This window comes from Oryzias latipes, chromosome 22, assembly GCF_053564925.1.
Source record: "Oryzias latipes strain Hd-rR chromosome 22, Olatipes_Hd-rR_3.1".
In the NCBI taxonomy this organism is placed as follows: Eukaryota; Metazoa; Chordata; class Actinopteri; order Beloniformes; family Adrianichthyidae; genus Oryzias; species Oryzias latipes.
The window spans coordinates 23,228,010-23,244,139 of NC_136258.1; the positions used below are offsets into that span (position 1 = coordinate 23,228,010).

Sequence of the window (16,130 nt, forward strand, 5' to 3'; positions counted from 1 at the left end):
CACCTTAAACATTTTATGGTTTTCTCCTCAAATTAAAGTTTTATTTATTTATTTATTTTTTACCCCTGCAAGCCCCTCACAAGTATGTCATAGCCTATTACACAAATTTGGATATGGTAAATTTGTAGGCAGAGAGCTTAAGCTATGAATGTGTTGACTTTTTTAATGCTTTGCACAGAAGTTGGTTTGCTGGGGGTTGGGATCGCCTTGGCCTCTAAAAAGTTGTCTTCAATTTTCTCCCCTCAGAAAATGATGTGTTTTTGCAATTCAAATATTTGCTCATTCTTTTCTCCACTGCAAAGCTGCCTTTGAAGCCGAAGAGTTCTATCAGGACCAATGACAGTGTGAGTGTACAGCGTGACAGTGCAAGAGGCAGTGCTGGACTATTTCTAACTGCATATTTAAATAGGAAGGAAATCCAGAATTCGAAATGTATGCAAATGTCTACATGTTTTGCATGCATTTTTTTTTTCACGCAAATTGAAGCTTGCATATTCAGGTGGTGCTCAGTGGATGCCTAGATGTTGTACCATTAATCGTGATTTTATTTTATCTCTTCAGCACATCCTTGATCTTCTTCTAAACAAACATTTCTGGAGGTGGTAAACTTGCAGTGTGGTAGATTTTCTTTTGGGGAATTCTTTGCCTCATGTTTTTACGGAACATTTTAGGATTTTAAGTGTTCGAGGACACTTCAAATCTAATCTGTAATTTAGAATATTTTATTCTAAGACAATATCCTTGTCTGAGTTTTTTTTAATACTTTTAATTCTAAGTATTTAAAAATACATATGTATAGTTTGGTAGAAAAATAGATATAATACAATTGGAGACATTTGGGCATGTTTGTACATTCAGGAAAATAATGCAAACGTCGTCATGTATTTTTAAAATTACTGTGGATGTTTTTAATCATAAAAACCCTTTGACTTTATCTTGGAAATGTATGAGTACTTGTTTATATTTTGGGCTCTATAGCCAGACAGCCAAAAACTGAACTTTAAGGCTGCTCTACATTTCTTTAAAGAGAGAAACTACAGTGTAAAATAATTAATTGAATTGTCACCGGTATGAACAGTTCTTGCTCTATGCACCCTGTAATTCTAACCCCTCTCTCCCTCGTTCCTTTACCACATTTTTCCATCTTTTTTTCTAAACAGCAATTAATCTCATTTTTAGTCCAATTTCCAGCCCTCTGCTATTGTCAGAGTGAGTCCCCTGTTTTGTTCCTATTTGGCTTGGTTCCTCTGCATAGTCATTAAGGGCCCAATTAATGTCACCCTTTAGCTGAAGAGTGCTCATTTTTATTGGGGAGCTGACAGTCACCACCATGAGTGCCGCAGTGTAATATTCATTAATTGCTCCGTAACACTGGTAATTACCAGTTCTTCAAGCCTCTCAGTAAACTGTCATGCCCAGACACGACTGCTTTGAAATAGATTACTCATTAGAGGGACCTTCCCCGTTTTCCAATGGGGGCGCGCTGGGTTGGCATTAAAAAAAAAAAATTCTGGTGCTTGAACAAATAGTTGCCAACAGCAATTTCCTATTACAACTTCCCTGTGACGGCTTTTCTCTTTCCTGCTCTCCTTCTCCTTTTTTTTCTTTCTTAGATGGTTTACCAGCTGTCACTTGAAGTTGGGATCAAAATGGAGTTAAAGATCCATCACAGATCTTGGTGATAGCTGTTGGTTTGTCTTGTTGCTCTAGGTTGACTTCTTGAATGAAACCCAACATCGTGGTCTTACACGTGGACATCTTTTGTGTGTGCGTGTGTGTTGCATTTATGTGTTTTGTTCATTCGGATGTCCAAAGACTAATGCTGCCTTTAAAACCCCTTTGCTGATGCTTGATGTGGGGGTTTCCAGAGTGTATTTACACAATATCAGGGGTATGTGAACGTAGAGCTCCTCAAATATTGATGGTTAACCTAGCACAATTTATGAAACTGGGTTTTTTTCGAAGCACATTTTGTTTGATGCATTTAAATGTATAATTCCTGCAGATTTGTGTATTATCCCAGGAGAAAATAGAAATTACAGGCAGTTGATTGTATTTTCATAAAAGAAAGATAAGGAGGATAAAGCAGATGAATGGCATGTTGGTACCACCTATGAATAAAAGACAAAAAAAGTCTAGCAATTCTTGCAATTTCACATTTTTGGCACACAAAGGCGGGGGCGGTTTTAGTCACCCTGAAAATAATATTTAGATTTCACCGCTGCTTTGTTAACGCACCAATAGTGTGCATGGCTGATCTCTCTGTGGTCCCTTCTGTTTTTTAAAGCACTTTTGTGTCATTATCTATTTACCAAAGCAAGAAGAGGAATGGAAGGTGAAGACCAAGGAAAAATCTCTCTGAGAAACACGCAAAAAGTTCATCTGTGCACACACAGCTCTACAAAGGTGCAGCTTTTGTTTTATCTCCCTTATAGCACCTGCTTCAGGCAATCTGCTCTCCCTCGTCTCAGATGAATTTTGTCACGGCCCTTCAGATTCTCAGCCTGCAATGGGCTAATGAAAGGAGATGGTACAATTTGAACTGACCAGGTAGAAAGCAGCAGTGCACAGCTGAGAGCAAGGGATGGGGACACACCCCTCCTTGATACAAAAGAGAAGTCAACCGTTCACTGATTTATCCATTACCTTTCTCATTAATACCCTGCAGACCTTTGGATGTGAGTGTGTACATCTCTGCTGTTGTGCCTCCATTTATGTGTTTGTGTTGTTTGGCTGAATACCATTCCAATTGTTTATGACAGGTTTAATTGGACTAATTGAAGACATTAAGATTACCTGTCAACTGTGTGTATCCACACTCCCTGCCTCTCTGACAACTTCTGACAAGTGAAGGACCCAGCAGCATCCGTCATGATGGAGCACTCCCAGGCCATAAAGGGACAATAGAGGCCACTCTAATTTCACGTGAATGCCTTAGCTCTGTCAGCCGTCCTTTCCGTTTGTTTATGTATTTGTAAAGTATAAGTGAGAGCTGACCAGACTAATAGAATCCCCTTTGGCAATGTGACAAAATGATGAGGCAGTCTTGAAGGAAGAGTGAAAGGCTCTTCTTGCATTTTGAGGAAGGAAGGGGCTGGGGGTGACGGACTGAATGACATCAGAGGAGCTTTGACATCTGTGTATCTGCAGACGATCACAATGATTCACAATGGACAATCACATCCAAGATCTGTCCCTATTTACATAATATTAATCCTTACCTAATTTTAAACTAAACTAATTTGATAGAAAGAAGACTGTTGATACGAGAAAGACCTTTTTTAAAATATTTGAGGAAACTATCAGTCTTCTTACCATTGGGGAATGTCCCTGTTCATATTAACTCACCCTCCCGTCTTGCTCCCCACTTGTTCCTCCTGTGTGGGCATTGTGTGGGGCTTTGCAGTGTCATCGCTATGACAGATCAACGCTGTCAGCCTAGAAGATCCTTCTGTTTGTTTGTTCTACTCCAAAAGGGGTTAAACTGTCAAGTTGACAACTCACGAGACCCTTAGACTCTGCTCTGCTGCCTTTCCGTGGCCTCCCTCCCTCCCATCCTCCTTCTTCCCCAAACGGGTAAAAAATCAATACCAGATTGCCTGAGGACCACTGTTTGGTGTGGACCTGACCCCTAGATGTCCCTCACTCTGCTTCTTTCATTACATGTAGCCCAGTATTTAACTTCCACCCTGATCCCTTGCCTAATTAGTTTCGATAAGCTCTGAGCCTCTTTCTCCTTCTCTGTTACACGTGTGTTCACACACGAACCCTGCAAACATAACGGACATTATGCTTCCTTGCTCTTTTGAAGGGATGCTCTGGACTGGGAGTAATAAGTAGACAAATCCCAACATGCACACATAAGCCCACCCCCAACTCTTTCCTTTCTAAGCAAGGATTATTGTTTTGTTTGCATAGCAAATTTTTAAAAACTACAATGAAATTAGATTTGCACCCCTGATTGTCAGCAAAAAACACTGTGGGTATCATGTGTCATCTGTGGCTGTTAGTAAGACTAAGTCTTGCTGTGGTATTTGCCGCTACTTAGACAAACATGTATGTAGTTACACATATGGAGAAGATGTTCATTTAATCTGTATCTTCTCATTTTTAATTGTAAAAACCATTAAGAAATAAACCTAAATGGCATTGGTAGGTTGGTTTATCTTTACTTCTGGGGCTTATTTTCTTTCATCTTTATATGTATTTATGTGCCCCCCAGATGTCCAAGTCCCGCCATTGCATTGGCTATCCCATTGAACACTGACGAACCCCAACGATATGTTGCCCCCCTGCTTTGCTCCCCCTGGGGGCTAAAATTACATATAGGAATGTAAACAAGACTGTGTAGTGAGCACACACTGGCCTTCACCTCCGTTCTCCTTGAGGCACATCCATTTTAGACACTTGGAACAAGGTTGAAGGTGAACACACCTTTACCTGGCTTAGGCTGGCTTGTTCTGACAACTTCCCACTTATGGAACATGACCAAATTCACCGTTTGGGTGGACATAGCCGTAGTTTTGGAGTGAAGTTTAAAATAAAATCGTTGTTCTTTTCCCCCCACTTTTTTTCATTCTCCTAACTCCTTTGTCTTAGGTTTTAACAGACAGATAGGCATTCACACCAATTCATTAGGTGTGTAAGGTAGCCGTAAGCAGTGGAGTCTGGTTGGAGAAGTTCACTAGGCTGGGTGCTGACATGTTGATTTAGTGGTGGTAACATGACTGCACTTCCAAAGGTGCTGACTTGGATGAAAGCCAGGCCTCTTTTTCTCTCAGGGAGACATTAGAGACTGCGCTCTAATTTTGGGGCAGAGTTGTTCTCATGGATGCAGGGGTCAGGAGGCCTACACAACAAATATTCACACCTGCCTTTTCCATGACTTTTGATTTAGCCCTCCATGGGATGGTGAGATTTATATTAGATCTAACCTGAACCTCCCAGAGAGAAGGAGCCACTGATGTTTTTTTTTTTTTTTTTTTTAGTCACGTTGGAACACTTCATCTTGTTTAGAGAATTAGCAATAAGCCTTTGTCCTTTAAAAGAAAATCCTCTAAAATCTAACAGAAATGGGGAAAAAAAACAAATACATCTATGGATCATCTGTTTTGGTGAATGCAAGGTTTCTACAGAAAGCATTTCAAAATGAATAATCATTGTTTTTATGTACACTTGTGGTCAAAGGCATATGTTTCATTTGTAAAGTGTGAAGTAACTGTGCTTAGTTGTAATCAATGTACATAGATGTATATATGTTTAATCTAATGGCAAAAGTGGAGGACAAAAAAACAAGTCTGAGGCTTAGATGTTAATGACCACACATGTAAACATGAAATCTATACATATACACACTCTGCCTTACTGGACACATCAGATTTGCAGGCGCCCGGTCAAACTGACGCTAGCCCTAGCTGGGCCAGATAGGGTTACAGTACAAACTGTTGTTGATTAGGGCCATGCCTGTAGTGGGGGGGGATCATCCCAAATTGAAAACACATTAGCCATCAGGCTTAAGGGCAGGATTAAGACCGGGAGTGAGCAGGGCAAGGAGGAGCAGCAGATACAAAATGTTTGTCCCTCTGTCTGCCTTTGACTGTGTTTCCCCAGAGACGAGTTGCAATTATCGGCCAGGACTGCTGGGAGTTCACAGTAACAGGTTAAAGGAGCATGTATCCCCATGACGATGTGGTCTTCTCTGTCTGCACAGTGTATCTGCCCCCACCCGGCTCACTCCCCACCATGGGGTGCTTCCTGTCTCGACATAGAACACACAGACACAGGGACTCATCAAAGGCTAGCGGGACTCGCTGGAAAGATATTCCAAATTAACTCATTTTACTTTAATTGGCTTTACAGATGGTTAAGCTTTTCCCCAAAACATTGAAAGCATGTATTGTTTGCCTTTTGAACATTTTTTCCCCAGCAAAATTGTACAAACGTCTATTTAATCCTGTCCTGTAACTACTTTTAAAATGCCTGCTTCATAGCGGAAGTTGTTGTAAAGGAGATACCATTTGTGGCCATCAGGATAGTATAATTTAATAATATTGCCAGATAGTCTTAATGAATACCCAATCAGAGTGCAGTAACTGAAGAGATCAAGCCATTTTCATGATATAGAGGGCCATTATAGGGAATGGAGAGTCGATATCTGAGAAAAGATCAAGTGTGCTCCGACTATCTGAATGTTAACCCTTATTCAGCCAGCGCATTTCAAAAATTCCATTGACCCGACAGGCTGCTAACAGTTTATGAAGGTGAAAATCATGAATGCCTTCTAACTTTGGAGGAAAAAAAAAAGTCCTAACATTTACTCTAGAGCGGTCTTTTGTCCTGACAGAGCTGCTTTTGTTTGATTGTTTGGTTGTGTATTCAGTTTCCCCTCTGCTGTTTGGACCAACTTTTAAATAGTGGACAAAACTATAGTTAGACCACACCTTGTTTGGTTTGACTCTACATCCAACACAGACCGGAGTGCGTCAAAACTTGTTTCACCGTGACGCGAGAGATCTGACAGGGGACGGCTCACACAGGTCACACACAGAGCACACTTGTCCCTCAGATATGTGCTGCTAATGTGTAAGGCGACATGCCTAGTTAAGAGACTTAACGAGTTCCAAACACTGATTAAAACTCGCCTCTTCAGCTGGAAAATGTTTGGAAATCCCAGTGTCATACAAACAGTTGCTGTTTGTAAGACTCGCATGGTGCCTGGAGCAAGGTTTCCACATATTCCCCCTGTGCTCTCAGAGTTGAAATCATTCTAATGTTTATCAGCTTAATCACATAATCATGTAGAACTCAATTTATCAGTTTGCTGTCAGATTGTGCGTGAGTGTGTTGGGTGATAAGTTTTGGGTTAGTGTGAGAGCGTGGCTAAGAGCTTTTTTGGGGGGAAGTGAGGTCGAAGGAGGTTTTTCTGATAATTTTAGATAAAAACTTGTGGTGTTGGAAGGTTCATGGAAAAAATGTTAGGTGTTTGCTGTTTTTTTCAAAGTGCAAAAAGAAGGGCTAGTTTTGTACTGTTCTATTTTAGATTTTTACTATCAGAAATAGGTTATTCAATCTAAATAATTCCTAAAAATATTTATCACTTATCAAGTGTTCTAATGAATTACCAATTTTAGTATTCTAAATACTAGTATTATTTAACACTACTACATGTACTACTACACTACTACAACTTCAGTATTATTACAAAAACTGTGACTTGAAGCTAAACCATATGTCTGGAACCTGTTGTTGTCGTTTTATGAAGTTTTTAGATATTCCACTTCAAATATTTTCAGATATTACGTTTTAATGTCAAAATGTCCTACAAATAAATCATTTTGAAATTTTTTAACTATTTCTAAACAATTTTCTTTTGTTTTTTTGAATAAAATGTTAAAGTAGCTAAAATATTTAAGTCACCAAAAAAGTCTACCGGTAATTGAAAATACTTCAACAAAATACGTTACAGTCTTCAGTGCTGAGCAGGAATCCGGGAGTCACAGCCGTTCTCATAGTTTAGTCAGCACACAGCCATCCTTCTTATTACCTTAAAGCATACTTAAAGCAACAATTTTTTATTCCAATGCATTCATTTTCATTTCTTTCTTTTAAAGTGTTTAGGTTAAACATGCCAAGGTACACCTCCCCACAAAATGCTAAAGAACATGCAAAACCTTAAAAAAATGAACATTGTGTTTGCACTATAATCTTGCTAAATACTTGCAGTGCTCAAACAAGGGTATTAAATACAAACAGTACGAAGCACTTTCAACAAAGGTCAACATCCTGCCCTCTGTTCAATTTTATTATGTTGTCCCAGTTGGTTAAGCTAATACGAATTAAAAAAATATTCAGTCTTTGCAAACGGATAAATAAGGTAAAATGAGTATATATCATTAAAAACAAATCAGAAAGAAAGACGGGGGGAAAAAAGGAGTCCACTAATCTTAGCTCTCGAGATGTTAACAAGTTGTTTCAGAGAAGTTAAATCTTCTTCTCAGTTCCCATTGTTTATGATGAGCAGGCTGTAGAGTTTGCTATAATGGACTATTTACCCACTTGTTCCAGGATGCCCCTTTAGGCAAAGTCAGCTTTTAAATATTTGATTTGTGCACAAAAGCTTTACTTATCATTCGTGTCATCATCGTCACACTAGCTGACTCTCTACAAACAACTACTGCACGGGCATTGAAATACGCAAACAGCTAGATTTACAGTTAGCAGTCACCCAGCTAAAGCACCTATAGCACACACGGAGGTGACATAAAATACCTAATGTAGACACTAGCAGTGACTGACCCATAAAAATGAGCATTTTTCTTTAAAGAGGCATATTTTATGTCATTTGCAATATACACAGAGTTTCTTTAACACAAATACTTTTATTCATATAAACTTTTTTCCTGATAAATGTCATAGCCATCTGTTTTTTTTTTTAGTTTTTAAAGCTGAGCAGGTTTTATACTTGCATTCTGAAATGCAGAGAAAAAACTGGCTAAATCTAATGTTTGGCAGTTCTTTAATGGCCCTGCCCTGTAACCTGATGTATGGATTCTGAAACAAAGAAGTCTTTATAGAGAGACCTCAGAGACGTAGAGTTCACCTTCAGGTAGAGACTTGCTCTGCCTAAATCATTGCTGGCGGCTTTGTTTAAAATGGCTCTGTGTGGTATGTAAAGTGAAGTCAAGGGTTGTTTTTTTTTCTTTTCCATGGAAATTTGTCTTGATTCTATTGATAATTCATCACGTAATGTGATTTATTTTAGCCAAAGTGGTTGGTTTCAAGTATTTCTCACTAAATGTGCCACATCAAATAAACCTCGATTTGTGCCATGGATTGAAACATTTAACTCTGGGGTTTTTCCGTTGACCTTCTATCTCGACACAAACTGTGAGAGGATGAATTAGTTGAGGAAAGCATGTGTTTCATTGATTAAAATATTTATTTATTGAAATGTTTCTTGTCATACAAATTTAGATCCAAATATGCTTATTTGAATTTTATCTAATTCTATCACTTAATTTATTTTGTCCTTGTTTTAGGGATGACATTAATTAAATACATGATAAATGTATTTAATGTATAAATGATAAACATTTAGTAAGAATTTTTGAGTAAATCAGTCAATATAGCTTAGGTGCAGGAAGAAAAAGGCAACAAGCAAAAATTGCAGAAAAACAAGCAAAGTCTTTGACATTACTTTATGGTAAAAATTCCCCTCTTAAACTGGATTGACTGCAGTTGAGACACAACACCAATGGAAGAAAGTTTTTGGAGCACTTTAAGAAGATTGTGAAATATTTTTGCTTGGAAATAACTTCCTCTTCTCACTTCATGAACACTTTGTGGTACAAATAATAGATGATGCAACATGGTTGAAAATATGCTCTTAATATTTTTTCCAGTAGACATCAGCGTTTTTAACTTTCCAAAGTGTTTCTATATTTTAAAAGCAGCACCCTTTTTCTGAATTACATTGGTTGAGTATTTAAAATGCAGAGGTATCATTTAGCACTCCGCTCTTTCAGAGGCTTGGCTTCACATCATGCAGTTTGTGTCCTGCCAGCTAATAACGCTCCCTCTTCTCCATTTAAGCGTTTTTGTTCCTGAGTGTCTTGCTCTCATTAAGCTCCTCTAGTAAGCTACTTGGCACCTGCTTAAAATGTGACCACCAGTCGCTCATTAACACTAACAAAAGCATGGCTGGCAGTCGCAGCCCACGCCCAGACTTGTCAAGTGGTCCTCTTGCTGAAATTAGCTGCATTTCACAAACAATTTTACTGCCTTGTTACATACTTAGGTTTTATTGGTTTTATTGTTTATTGAAAGTGAGTTGGTCTGACTTAGTACTGGTCTGTGTAATAACTACACGCCAGGTTAAGGTTTGCAAGCCCACATAATGAACCATCATTTGCTTGTAAATTTAAACTACATTTCAGGTTAATTCCTTAATTATCACTGCACAAACTAAAAAAGGACAAAAAGGAACGTTTACAATGTTTTTTTTCTTTCTTTTTTATTTTTTTATTTTTTTTTTTGCTCTTGTTTTTTTAAGTATTTAATGTAGTCATCCCCTGACCCTCCCCCTCTGTTATTGTTCCTACGCTCGATTTCACTTTTTTTTTTCCTCAAGGTCCTTGTAGGATTCACTAGTATTAATGCTGAGTGGGTTTCAAAGTTCATTTATTTTATTTTCAGCATGGAAAGACCTTGGTGACATTGCTCCCCAGTGTTTATAATTTTGCTAGTTTTAATTTGTGCTCGGCCCTCCCCTGACAGACTTGGGACATGATGTATCATGCTCCACTGTCTTATCTTTTGATGTACAGTTTTAACCTTTTCACAGAGTTCCCCCCTCTCAACTGCTCAAAACCTCTTTTCTTCCCATCCAGTGCACAGGAAATACGTTCAGCACAGCGGCTTAATAGAAAAACGAGAATAACCCTTTTCCTCAAGTTGTCTAATGTAAATGTTTAGATTGGGTTCCATAACATTTCCATATTAAGAGATGCTACACATGCGCAGCAGCAGACCAGGGAAATGACGGTTTCTTGAGCTTGGCTGCTCAGAGACGCTGCGGTGTGTGTGACATTGAAGTGAACTTGCAGGTTTTCTGCAGGCCTGTTGGCTTTGGCCTCTTTTGCTTATAGATACAGCGCTGTAAACCACAAACTGTGCGGCGCAGAACGCAGGAGCGGAGTGCAGAAGCATGGAGAGGAGGGGTGGCCATGTATTCTCACAAATCATCTTGTACATGTGTCTGTCTCTATAGAAGTACTATATGTAAAACATGGATTCCCGCAAAGCTTAGTCAACACATCACATGTACAGCCTGCAAGGTTTGATCAGTCCATGCACACGTTTAGAACTGAAGTTGTCACAATAGAATGTCAAAGTCTAAAGTCAGTTATCAAAATATTCATTACAACCTCGTAGAATGTAACCACACAAAGTGTCAACATAGTATTTGAGTCAAATTTTCAGTCTTAAATAATACATTTTAGATTGAAGTTTTTGTGTACTTTACCTTGGAAGTGAACTTCCACTCTCCTCTGTAGCTCTTTGGCTAGCTTCCTGTCTAGATCTCCTGAGGCTTCACAACACTGTTAACTGTCTGAGAACAGTACCAGGGACTAGAGCTGTTTCAGCTCCCTGAATCTGGTCATGCATGTGGGACCTTAAGTGCTCGCCAGTCAAAGTTCAGCGGCGAAGGCTTCATGCGTTGCAGCAAATGTTCAAAGAATAGGTATGATCTATTTGAGGCATAGAAGGGCCACGGGTGCTCTGTCGGGCTTAGCTAATACTTTTACACATAATTTATTTCCTTCGTGAAGTTGTAAAATACTGTTTCACATTCCAGAGAGGATCCTGGACACCAGCAGAACCAAATCCAGTCTGCAGTAGCTTCAGGATTAAAGAAAAACAGCTGCAGGCTAGAAGACTGCAGGAAAACACACATTTTTAAACAGTATGGATTTACATTTTTTCATCTGATGGACAAGTCCTTGATAGCCATCAAGAGTAATCGTGCAAACCACCTAACACAAAGTTGTTTTACTTTCAAAGCACATGTGAATGAAACAGCTGGACACTGCTGGCCTGGGAGACATTAACCACCAGATGCAGCAAGCTGAAGTCACAGGCTTTGTGTCGACCTCTGCCTGCTCTGTTCTGTGCCAAAAGCTTCTGATGACAGGATACAGAGGCCTTGGTGCAGGACTTTGAAATTTCACATATTATTGTTACTTCATTGCCACTGTAATGTGATCAAGTGTGTATCAGCCTGTTAGAAAGAATTTTATCTTCCTGGAGATTTTTCTTGTTAGTTTTATTTAGTAAAAGTTTCCTGGATCTTGATCCAATAAACATCCATGGGCCGACTTATCTGCTGTAGACGCATCTCACTCATATCATCTTACTGACTACATATTTTTTACCTTTGGTTTTAAAATCCAAAAAAAGCTTTAACATGCACATACTTCAGCTGAAAATGATTTTCTTTGTTTTTCGTTTCAGGTTTGGTCCAGGACTTGTCATATACTGGTATGGTTTTATTGGAGAGCTAGACTGCCAAAGAGACAGAGGTATCCTACTCAAAGACTGCTTCCCCACTGACATAGTCACCCTTTGCCATGCCACCCATCAACAATCACCAGAGAGCACAGAAGGAGGACAATGATTGAGAAAAGTCGGAAGTGATAAAAGATAAATTAGAAGGATGGAAGGTTGAATGGGAGGAAAGGGGAGGGAGGCTAGGAGGTGGACTATGAACTATGCAGGGGTGGATGCCTAGATCCGGAAGCAATTTGGTTTTCCTGTAGCGTAATAGGACTCGTGAAAAATCTGCCCTGAACTCCACCTGACCCCCTGTTTCTGCATCTCTTGTTTTGTTCATTCTCTGTCTTAAAGTGACTGCACATAAAACACATAACCACATTCTGTATTTGTGAAAAACCAGACTGCTTGTGCAGGACTACCTGGCTCTTGGATGGCCTCTTGCAGAGGACACCCACAGTACGATCAGAACCAAAGCAGGACACAAGACCCTTCCTTATCACTCCCAAAGCCCTGGCCTTTGTCACTCCTTCCTCCTCCGTTCCATTGGCAGATAAGAGAGGTGCGGTCTGGATGTTTGGTGGACGTCTGTCTCTCACCTGCGTCACTCGGTGCCCTCTCAGTCTCTCTTCAGGAGGGCTAAACAGGATGATTTCTGATTTAAGCTGGCCTCACTGTGACCTTTTCCCCCCCACATTTCTTTTTGTATTTCTCAACAGACATGCATAAACAGAGGACATTCATTTAAATGGATTGTTCCATTCAAAAGTTATGCCAAAATTTCCATCCAACGTCCTCCAGAATTTAAAATTAATTAACCTAAATACTCAGTCTTGCTTAGTGTTTGGACTAATTTTAATTACTTTTTCTCAATACTGAGTGATTGATATTCTTGTAATTATTTCATTTAAATGTGGAAAATCCTGGACAATTACCTTTTTTTTTTTTTTTTTTTGGAATACCTCGTCATTCAAAATATTTGACAAGAAATGATCAAATCTATTTGAAAATAAAAAAGTAACAAAATGCTTGCTTTACATAATAAAAATATGAAATATATTAAATATCGTGTGTTTGTGTGCATTTTATTTCACCTTAAATGTATTTTTTTCAAACATTTTTAAGTTTTTTAATACATTTTTATGTTCAACCAAAAAGAACTTCATATGTTGGGATAAAACTTTTTCTTTTTACTGTTAAAAATTAAATGTTTTAAATGGATTATCACCCTCAAGCTGATCTGTTCTTCTTTGTCTCCCTGCAAGTTCTTCCCATAGAAACATCTGATTACTATGTAAAAGTGTATGACTATGTAGTGGTTTTCTGTTGCACATCTTTATAACCCCGGTCTGTTTTATGAGCAGATACTGATGGAAGAAACACAGCAAGGCTATGAGAAGCAGAGGTGAACATAAAGTTGACTGATGCTTTTAGAGGCAGATATGCACTGCCCATAGGAGGTCCCTATCCCGTTCCCTTTTTATGGCACAGAAAAAACGATAAGAGCAAAGAAAGGGAAGAGGTGAAGAACTTTCCATCACAAGGTATTCTTCGTGTGTGTGGTGCCTTTTCTCCATGTTGTCGGTGGAACCAAAAATAGTTGAATTACGTCTTTTTCTAAGATCTGAATATAAGATGTGGTTGTATTTATTTTTTACAATGACCAAAATTGACTGCTTTATTTCCTTTTAACCTATTTTTTTGTGATTTTCCTTGCTTTAGTCGTGCACTCTTCATGCAGTTGCAGAGAGGCGGTATGTGGGGGTTAAATACCATTAAAGTGTTGCTTGATTTGTTACCCTTAAACTGCTAACCCGCAGCCTGCTCCCCTCTAGGCCTTGATCCCTCCATGAGAAGGGCCACTGGGTCACCGCGAGGTCGCCAGGCGGCAGTGGCTTCCTCTGTCAGCCCCCACCCTGCTCCATGTGGTACAAAACAACTGTCCCCATGTGTCCAGTTAAACCCAACCCTACTGCCTTACCAGGGTATGCTCAGACATCACTTTATGACTCCTGTTAGACACAGAAAGTACAGCCATTTTACTCGCACTGGGAACGTTTTCTATAGAGCAGGAGCAGAAAACATGGAAAACAGCAGATTCAGTTCCTCTCAAGTTTTAAGCCTTCCTGCCATTGTTTTCCAAGATGGCTGTTGTACAAAAGAGGAGCCAGGGTCAGCTTCTATAAATTAGGTTCTGCATACATTGTCTGCAAAATGAATCTTTTTATAAACATACTTCAAAGGCAGGCTTTGGCATCAAAGTGACATGACGAGCTTTCCATGATGCAAATGCGAAGGGGAGAAAAATATGTTTTTGACTGATTTTAATCACCAGATATTTTATATTTAGTATTTTTTGCTGGCCTCCTTCTTCCACCCCCTTTTTAGATTCATTGTTCTTGTCACAACAATAACAGTAAAGTGTTCTTAAGTGATCTCCATATAAGGCCAGTTTGGAGAGTCTACTTCCTTAAGCACCAGGAATCCAGGATTAACTCAATTGATTCTTAAGATTGTCCAAGTTGAATGGACATTCTTTGAATGAAAGCATGTGAATTACAAATTCCTCTTTGTTATCAAACGTTTTTTAAATGTGTAAATCCCTCGTGCCAGCACAGTTTGTTGCGGTTTGCTGTATCCGCTCTGAATGGCCTTGGCCCTCGGGCTGTTGGAAGTCTGCTATCCTCTCAGAAGTGCGCCTTGGCCCGATTTCATCCAGATCCTGCTGTTTTATGCCTCTTTAGCCAAGCTGTCGGATTGACCACTGAAACACAGAGAATTTAAAAAAAAGAGCACAGAATCTGGGACTCGATGGTTGGTTCCATCCCTCCAGCAGACCACCAAATGGACTTTCTCCATGCTCCTGTGTTATTTATGTGAAGAGGGCTCTGGCCTGTTTCTGCCTCAGGCAGCACAGAGATTTTTGTAGGGATCATCTCCACCTCCCTCAGCTAGCAAGGCATTACGGGGTGGAAATAAGTAAAGGTTCTGGAAAAGTCAAAGCTGCTAAATTGAAGGTTTTTTTTTAAATCTGCAGGGCTTGAATCAAAAGCGCTTATTGCTATGCTGTTACAAAGAGATTTCTTTTATTTTTTATTTTTAGCAGGTTCTACTTGCTATTTAGATGCCGTTATTTAAAAACAACAATGGATTGTGTGGAAAAATGGATTTGGGGGGGTGGGATTTCAAATGGCAAAGCGGTACATGTTTGATTGACAGGACTAAAGACAGATGGTATATTTGAAGGAAACTCGACAACTATGACGCATTAGCCCACTCAGAGGGGTGGGGGAAGGTTTGAAACTGAGCTTTCAGTGACTCAACTGTATAGGACAAGCAGAGGCATAGCTTCAAAAGCAAAAAGTTAGGTCTGAAAAAGCATGCAAGAATCACTTGTGACACTGATCAGATAATAAATCCTAAAATTTCACACTTTGTGATAGCTTTCGACAAACAACGCCAGTTGGTTTCTGAAAAGAACAGCTCTGTAAAAGAAAACTTTGTGGAAACTATGCAAAAGACGGGCGTTAACTGGGCTTATTGCTTAATGAGGTATTCCACTCAGAGCTAAGCTCCCATTTGTAAAAACGATAATGCATAACCCTGCTTTCAAATAAATCTAGAAGGTTTGTTTTAAAGTTTCCTCTGGTTAAACCTGATACACTACAAATCTGCATCTTGAAAGGTAAACCTCATCTGTCTGTTTAAACATCTACTGTCGTGATTACAGCTAAAGAAGGGAGTTTGCTTTTGGCACAGCAGAAATGATGACGTACATGGAAGCTTGAGCATCGGACACCGGAAAGGTTAGCTCCACTGTGTGGCATTTGGTCTGTGACGGAGATGACCCAGAAACACTGCCACCTCTCAGTGGAGGCCTGGTAACAGAGGAAGGGGGTGAGACCAACTGCTGGCTAGTGGAGTCAAGCCAAGGATGATCACAAAAATACTGGATGTAATTAGAGGTGTGTAGTACACGCTTAAGTTAGGTCGGAGAAAAACACTTAGTTGCATTTAGCTAGAGGCTGAATTTAGCTCTTTCTCTTGTTTCACCAGGAATGGTGGTGCAATGAAAGCCG

General features: G+C 39.4%; 1 protein-coding gene across 3 annotated transcripts in view; it reads left to right on the plus strand.

Annotated features, from left to right (window-relative positions):
• The window catches only part of cdin1 (CDAN1 interacting nuclease 1), a 54,976-nt gene extending 41,861 nt beyond the window's left edge, over window positions 1-13,115 (plus strand). For all 3 annotated transcript variants that reach the window (XM_011490238.4, XM_011490240.4, XM_078940421.1), the window contains one exon: window positions 12,013-13,115. In XM_011490238.4, the coding sequence (XP_011488540.1) occupies window positions 12,013-12,175 (163 nt within the window). In that variant the 3' untranslated portion in view covers window positions 12,176-13,115. The remainder of the gene's footprint in view (window positions 1-12,012) is intronic.
• The last annotated feature ends 3,015 nt before the right edge of the window (window positions 13,116-16,130 follow it).